Source organism: Drosophila elegans, unplaced genomic scaffold (genome assembly GCF_018152505.1).
Source record: "Drosophila elegans isolate 14027-0461.03 unplaced genomic scaffold, ASM1815250v1 contig_433, whole genome shotgun sequence".
NCBI lineage: Eukaryota > Metazoa > Arthropoda > Insecta > Diptera > Drosophilidae > Drosophila > Drosophila elegans.
In genome coordinates, this window is record NW_024545820.1 from 594,421 (window position 1) to 602,870 (window position 8,450).

Here is an 8,450-nt window from a genome sequence, read left to right on the forward strand (position 1 = left end):
AACGCTTGGGTTGTTGTTTGTGCAACTGTTTGGTAAGAGATTATATCTAGTTGTATTTTCGGAGTTAATGGGAGTTTAGCGCTGCCGGATTACAACCAATCGTAACTGCAAGCAGTTCAACACAGATAAAGCAGTGCTACTGTTAACCGCTGAACTAGTTTATATAAATATGGGTGGACATGTAAAAAAGCTAAAATGGAAGCTGAAACTTCAAACAATACTGAACTGAAAAGAAAGGTCCGAGAATTAGATGTACCCACTCATTCATCATCAACTCTCATGGTCCTCATTAACCAGCGCTTTGATGAGCAGACTTTTCAGATGAAGGAATCCGAGAGACGAATCAAATCGTTTCTCCAAGAAGAATTAGCGTCAGCTAATGCATTAATAGCTGAACTAAAACAGCGAGTTATGGACCTTGAATGTAAGATGCCGGTTGTAAAAGGGCTGACCTCCAAGCTCGAAAACTTACCCAGCGAGGTTGCAAACAGTCTTAAGATCCAAGCCAATAAAGATGTCGCAGGCGATCTACGAATACATGGTATTCCATTTGTAGATATTGAAAATCTTGGACCCTTTTGAACACGCTTTGTTTTTCACTTGGAATCACACCAGCGCTAAGAAAAAAATCAATATTTAGAGTTCGAAGAAAATTTCAAAATGCTGTTGTGGACCCTGTTATCCTTGTAAAGATGGAAAATATTCGCGACAAGGCGACACTTCTGCGAGGGATCGGTGCATGTCGTCGTGCTTAAAGGCACCCCTAAATCTCCAGCTTTTGGGCTTTTAGGTTGCTTCGCCGTTCTATGTAAATGAGCAACCTACTCCTCAAAACTACTCCATTTTCAAACAAGCGATGCGTCTCAAAAACTTCGGCGGCTAGCAGCAGTCTTTTCCCGTAGGGGTCTGGTGCTAATTAAACATCAAGCCGGAGGGGAAGCCATCCCCATCGAAAGTCTTCAAAAACTTATCGATATTGCTCCACAACGGAGTTACATCTCCAACCAGTCTGATGCCACTACTCAGCAAGACGCAGAACCCGGGAACTCCTTTCAACTATGCTATTGATCTTTAATTTTAATTTTTTTTTAATTTGTAGTAATTTTCTAGAAATTCTAGGTGTGGTGTGTGGGTTACGCTTTATTTTATGTGGAGCGCTTCAGTTTGAGTTTGGTATATCAGTTTTAAGATGGGCGGTGAACTCAAATTAGAATTATCAGAGATTAGCAGCCAGGCAATGATTAACATCCTTAGTAATCGCCATAAGGAGCTTAAGGTATGTCACATCAATGCCCAAACTAACTCAGAAAATTTATGAATTTGGAAATATGTTTGTTCAATCTATTGTGGATGTCATTTGTGTTTCAGAAACATGGTTTGTCCCGGGTATGTCTGATCTTATTCCTGAGTATTGTGGATATCATTTTTTTAGATCTGATCGTGATGGCTATGGGGGGCGGTTGCAATTGAACCAGTTGAACCAGTCTCTAACTCGTATCTGAACATGACTACTCTGGTCAACTGTGATAATAGGTTTAGCTTTATATGTGTTACTCAATGGGACGTCCTTGACACAATATTAAAAGTGAAATCTAACGCTACAGGCTTCGACGATATCAATACAAAATTTTTAAAAATTCTATTGCCTCAGATATTGCCACTAATAACACATATATTTAACTCTGCAATAACATTTTCAACCTTCCCTGAACTATGGAAATTACGAAAATAATTCCAACACCTAAGGGAATGAATGAATATAGGCCTATAGCTATTCTTCCATATCTCTCCAAAGCATTTGAGAAAATTTTGGCATCCCAGATAAAACAATGGTTTTCGCCTCTTCAGAAGCTGCACAATGCTAATAGTCTAGCCTTAATCCCCAAAAAGTCTAAATGCATGATGATTTAAAATCAAGGTTTTAATAAATTAATTACAATAATAAAAATACATTCCGATGATATAAAAAGACTTGTAAAAGATGAAGAAGAAATGGATGCATTACACATATTTAGATATTTATTAAGGGGGTTTTCTAATCTGTTGGCCGCAAAACCTGCTGTTATTTCTAGAATTTTTTTTTTTTAAGTATGATTTATTAGTTAAAAAAAAAAAATTTCAATTCAGACGATTCTGGTACCAAGAATTCACGACGATTGTTCAACTTTTGCTACCTGTAGGACTTCCACTAACTCAAAAAACATGGTTTCGAAGAAAATGCGTTTGAAAATTTAAACTATAATTGCAAAATTGTATGTCGAATTTCATAGATTTCAAATATTCACCGGAACGCATTTTTTCGGGGTCGCTAATTACGAATCAAATGGCATCAAATTTGCAAATTGAAATTGTTTAAGCAAAACGGTTCCGCCACTGCAGAGCGGCTTGGCCGCAGCGGGCCCACACTGACCCGCGCGAGTTACCGCTGATGTCTTCCCGATGACATCACCTCTACCCAAACCCCCTCGGGCATTGTCCCACTAACGGCGATGCCGTTCAACCCGGACATAGGATCGCCAACGCAGCGGTTTCTGGATGCCGGATCGTGTAAACAACTGGGTCTCGGGCATCCGGCCGAAACCGCTGACCTAGGAGATTTCGCAACCTCAACATATGTACCCCACCCGCAACGAAGCTCTCATTGTATTTGAAACCAGAAATAAAAATCAGTCTTAGAGTGACACTTGGAAGTATAAGTCTTTCATTACCGAAACCTCCTAACTCGACAGCCTACACCAGCCAGATCCGACCTCTAATTACGCCAGCCAGATCGGACCTCTAATCTACACCAGCCAGATCCGGCCTTCGACTATAATTGGCGCAGCCGGTTTTTAAAAGAACCAAGGATGAAATTCAGCGAGATCATCATAGTAGTTACTATGTAATAATTCGGGTAAGCCAAGGGGCAAAGTAAAATAAAATATACCAGTGGAAATGAAAGTGCAAATATTTTTGTGTGCCCACAAAGAAATGTGGATAATTAAGAAAATATATATATTTGAACAAAATTTTTCTCAACGATCTGAGTCAACGAGTTAGTGACGGTTAACAAAAATTTATAACAAATACCCATTTGGTGTTTATCAATTGTTGACCACCACAGTATACACTGTACATTAAATGTGGTTATCTCAATCTATCTAAATGTGGCCATCTAAATCAAACTATGTATCTATACGAATTGTGACCATCAATCGCTGATCGGCACAAAATGCATCGCGCATTGTTATAGATATATAAAACGACATGTTAAAAGAAAAATATATATAAATAAAATTTTATACACGACAAATTTTTATTATATAACTATACCAATTGTGACCATCAATCGCTGATCGGCACAAAATGCATCGCGCATTATTATAGATATATAAAACGACATGTTTAAAAGAAGTGTAAATAGAGATTTTTATACAATTTTTATTATATATCTATATCAATTGTGACCATCAATCGCTGATCGGCACAAAATGCATCGCGCATTATTATAGATATATATGCTTAAAAGAAATATAAATAAAGATTTTTATACACATTTTTATTATATATCTATATCAATTGTGACCATCAATCGCTGATCGGCACAAAATGCATCGCGCATTATTATAGATATATAAAACGATATGCTTAAAAGAAATATAAATAAAGATTTTTACACACATTTTTATTATATATCTATATCAATTGTGACCATCAATCGCTGATCGGCACAAAATGCATCGCGCATTATTATAGATATATAAAACGACATGCTTAAAAGAAATATAAATAAAGATTTTTATACACATTTTTATTATATATCTGTATCAATTGTGACCATCAATTGCTGATCGGCACAAAATGCATCGCGCATTTCTACAGATATGTACAACCTAAAATACTCCAAGCAAAACGTACACTGAAAATTTGATTTCCACACCCACATCATCAAAAGATAATAAAAAAAATCATAAATAAGCTACAATGCTGCAGAAAAGAATACAAACTCGTCGATGAAATCGTTGAAAGGAAAAAAGCCCTAAACTACTTACATTGTTGGCATTTCAACTATAATTTAAGAGTAAAATCAAATAACAATTTGCAAAAGAAGCACACAGTAATCTTAGTAATCATTGCCTCACCAACGGATTGAATAATTACTTTGCCCCATGGTTACCACAGGAAAAAAAGTACACACACACACACATTTTATGTCAGTTTTACAGATTCTCAGCGTAATACAACGACACAAATTTCCGTAACTATTAGCATAGACTAAGCCATACACCCGTATATAAATTTACACGTAAAATTACCTATATACAAGCAAAAATTATATATATTTATTTTTTTTTAATTACACATACGACATTTACACAAACGTTTTCTTATTAAGTTAGCTACACGAGAAAATATAAGTAATACGATTTTTTTTTTTTCCTTTTCCACACAATTTATAATTTTACACCTCTCCTTTTAAAGCACATAAATGCTAGTACCATTCTAAACACTTCGTCAACCACAACCCTAAATACCACTCTTAACCCAACCGATATATTAGCCTTCGTCAAACAATTGCCTACTTTCGAAGGGACCCCAGGTACCCTCCAGAAATTTATTGTAAGCGTTGAGGAAATTATTATGCTAATAAGGGGAACGGACCAGACCCCGTACGGACAATAACTACTAAGAACCTTGAGAAACAAAATTATAGGAAAAGCGGACGAGACCCTGAATATCTTGGACACCAAACTAGAATGGGACAGTATCAGGGAAAATCTGAAGCGTATGTATGCCTGCAAAAAGACAGAACCAATACTCATCGCCGAAATTCAGAACCTTCCCGCTAGTTTGTCCCTGGGTAAATTATTTTTCGAAATCACAAGACTCCGTAGCGAACTTTTGTCACTCCCCGCAGACCCAGACCACGGTGTAAGTGCAGCATCAAAAAATGCTCTTTATGATGGAATTTGCCTTAACGCCTTCCTCGTCGGGCTACGAGATCCACTCAGAGCGGTCATCCGAGCCTGGAATCCGACAACGATCGAGGCAGCTTACGAGTGGTGCCAAGCTGAGCAGAACTTCATTTATCAAAAACAAAACAAACTACAAAACAATAGATTCAACTCAGACCGCAATAGACCCTATCAGAGGGGTTCGTACCAGAACAACTCCGTTGGTCGAAATAACTACTCTTCCAATAATTACGGGCAAGATTATCGTGGAAATTCCTATTCCTCGGGAAACCCGTTCCGCCAGGGCCCCAACCAAAGCCAGCATCATTTCAATAACAACAGGCAGAATAACGACAATAGAATGGGAGGAAATAATACTGATCAAAATCGTAGCAGTACCTCACGCAGGCCTGCTCCCAATTTTAACAACATTGACGACAGCTCAAATTTTCAACAAGAAGCCTCGACCGACAAGTCGGTTACATAAACAAAAAAACGCACGGTCTATCTCTTCCATATATAGTTATCACTCTATCCTATTCCCCAAAACCACTAAAAATCCTCATCGACACAGGTTCCACTTATTCTTTTGTAGACCCAAGCCTTATCCCGCAAGATGACATACAAAAATTAGAAAATGATGTCCGAATCACAACAGTACTGGAAAGTTATTCGCTGACCTTAAGGGCTGTACTACCCATACCAATAGAATTTAAAGAACATGGAGAAATTCAGTTACTACTTTTCAAATTCCACCCATACTTTGATGGTCTTCTTGGAATGGATTTCCTAACAGACCGGAAAGTAAAGATTAATATTGAGGAACTTAAAATCGAAACCCCATTCACCACAATCAACATTATTACAGAAGTTAATAGAGGAACAGACGAACTTTTTATCCAGCCCCAAAGTAAAACCATTATCAAACTACCAGTAAATCTAATGGAAGGTGACTTTCTCTGTAATTCATTAGAGGTAGACAGCAACCTTTCTGTGTTCGGGGGACTTTACACAGCCTCAGACGGCCATAGCTTCTTCGAAATAACTAACAATTCCGGGACAGGACAGATCCTATGCCTCGACCAACCATTGAAGGTACTAGCATATAACAAAGAATGTTACGACCAAATAAACGGGGTAACACTCAACCCAAGCTACCAACAAATAAGGGGCAATCTTAGCGAACAAATTTTAATGGACCATCTAACGGACGAGGAAAAACAAGGGCTGGTTAAAATTTGCAAAAAATTTCAAGATCTTTTCTATGATGACGCGACACCTCTCACATTTTCCAACACGGTCAAGCACCCTATCCCGACCACCGACAACATACCAATACATGTCAAAACGTACAGATATCCATATATACATAAGGAGGAGGTCCGAAAACAAATATCCAAAATGCTTGAACAAAATATTATAAAAAACAGCCACTCCCCTTGGGGTGCCCCCGTGTGGGTAGTTCCAAAAAAATCTGACTCCCCCGAACAAAAGAAGTGGAGATTGGTAATAGATTTCAGGAAACTGAACGAAAAAACCATCTCCGACAGGTATCCGATCCCCAATATTAACGACATTAACCATATGAACCATGTTCTGCCGAAGGCATATGCAATGTTCGGATTTGTCAAAAGAAACACCATACTTTTTAAGGACCCGTTCTCACGACTGACAGTGTTCTCAGCTTTTGTGCGTTCAAGAGTGGAATATGCTTCCTTTATTTGGAACCCGTCAAGTGCTGTCCATATCAATAGAATTGAGAGGCTGCAGAAAAAGTACCTAAAATTTGCACTTCAGCCGTTAAACTTTTCGGAACCTTTGCCAGCTTACTCTAGCCAATGTTGCCTTCTGCATACCTGCAGTCTAGAAGATCGCCGTTCGATAGCGAGCTTGCTATTTATTAATGATGTTATAATTGGTAATATAGATAGTCCTTTAATATTAAGCTCAATTAAATTCAATATCCCTGCCAGGAGTCTCCGTACCTTCATCCCATTCTTTGAAAGTGCTGCGAGGACTAACTATGCGCGTAACGAGCCAATTTTAAGAACTTTTAGACTTTTTAACTCTTTGCCACTAAGAATTCGATTGGTTTGGGGATCCAAGAAGGATGTGCTTAGGCAATTACTTAGGGAATACTTTTTAATGAATACTTAATTAATACTTAGTTTTAAGTTAAGTTAGATAATAGCCAGATAAGGATATATCCATTGGCGAATAAATAAATAAATAAATAATTCTTAACAACATCGGAAGGGCCAAATATTTTTCCACTTTAGATTTGGCTAGCGGGTTTCATCAAATCCAGATGGACCCCAGGGACATGGCCAAAACAGCCTTCTCGGTGGAAAACGGACATTACGAATTCACGAGAATGCCCTTCGGACTGAAAAACGCCCCAGCTACCTTCCAAAGAGTAATGGATAATGTACTAGGCGAATTAATAGGAGACATCTGCTTAGTCTATCTTGACGACATCATTATATTCTCTGCCTCCCTCCAAAAACACTTAATGGACATAAACTCTGTATTTCAGAGATTACTCCAAGCCAATCTAAAAATTCAAATCACCAAGTCAAATTTCTTGAGAAAAGAAATCGATTTCTTGGGACACGTAATCACACAGGATGGTATCAAACCAAACCCATACAAAATAGCAGCGGTGAAAAATTTCCTTTGCCCAAAAACTGCTAAACAAATAAAATCCTTTTTAGGATTATTGGGTTATTATAGGAAGTTTATAAAGGACTTTGCTAGAATAACGAAACCCATTTCTCGCCAGCTTAAGGGTGGCAAATCCGTCATTATAGATGCAGAATTTATAGAGGCGTTTGAAATTTGCAAAACTCTTCTAACAAACAACCCGATCTTGCAACACCCAAACTTCCAAAAACCATTTTCTCTCACTACGGACGCAAGTAACTTCGCCATTGGTGCCGTTCTCTCCCAGGGCCCTGACGGGTCCGACAGACCAATTTGTTTCGCGAGTAGAACCTTGAATGAAGCGGAAACCCGGTATTCAACTATAGAGAAAGAAATGTTAGCAATAATCTGGGCAGTTAAGTACTTTCGCCCATATTTGTATGGCAACAAATTCAGAATCATTACAGATCACAAGCCCTTAGTATGGTTACAAAACTTTAAGGGCCAAAACCCGAAGCTCCTTCGTTGGAAACTAACCCTCTCTGAGTACGATTACGATATTGTCTACAAAAAAGGCTCACAAAACGTCATTGCCGATGCTTTGAGTAGAATTGAGCCAAACATACTTGCCAACGACGGCGACTGCACCATTTCACCTAGTATCCCAGTAGCCCAAAAGGCACTTAACACATTCAACACACAAGTTATATTCGAAATCGGCCAGACCCCCTCATTTGTAACGAGCAATCCATCTAAAAATAAAACACGGACACGTATAACGGAACCGTCTTATACCTTAGAAGGAATCACAGATATTTTAAAACAAATTTTAACACCAAACAAGAACTTGGCAGTTCATTCACCCGACGAAAT

The 8,450-nt window shown here is 38.2% G+C and overlaps 1 protein-coding gene across 1 annotated transcript; it reads left to right on the forward strand.

Moving 5' to 3' along the window:
* The first annotated feature begins 2,489 nt into the window (after positions 1-2,489).
* On the forward strand, positions 2,490-5,421 carry LOC121467511 (30S ribosomal protein S6-like). Its single transcript, XM_041708929.1, has 3 exons — positions 2,490-2,559; positions 4,694-4,840; positions 4,898-5,421. Exons 1-3 carry the CDS (start codon positions 2,490-2,492, stop codon positions 5,419-5,421), a joined length of 741 nt encoding a protein of 246 aa, XP_041564863.1.
* The last annotated feature ends 3,029 nt before the right edge of the window (positions 5,422-8,450 follow it).

Excerpts from the sequence above, each read along its gene's own strand:
- LOC121467511 (XM_041708929.1), top strand. The coding sequence starts at position 2,490 with ATGCCGTTCAACCCGGACATAGGATCGCCAACGCAGCGGTTTCTGGAT. Across the intron at positions 2,560-4,693 it reads CGGATCGTGTAAACAACTGG|GAAAAGCGGACGAGACCCTG; the intron begins GTCTCGGGCATC and ends ACAAAATTATAG. Across the intron at positions 4,841-4,897 it reads TCCCGCTAGTTTGTCCCTGG|ACCCAGACCACGGTGTAAGT; the intron begins GTAAATTATTTT and ends CACTCCCCGCAG.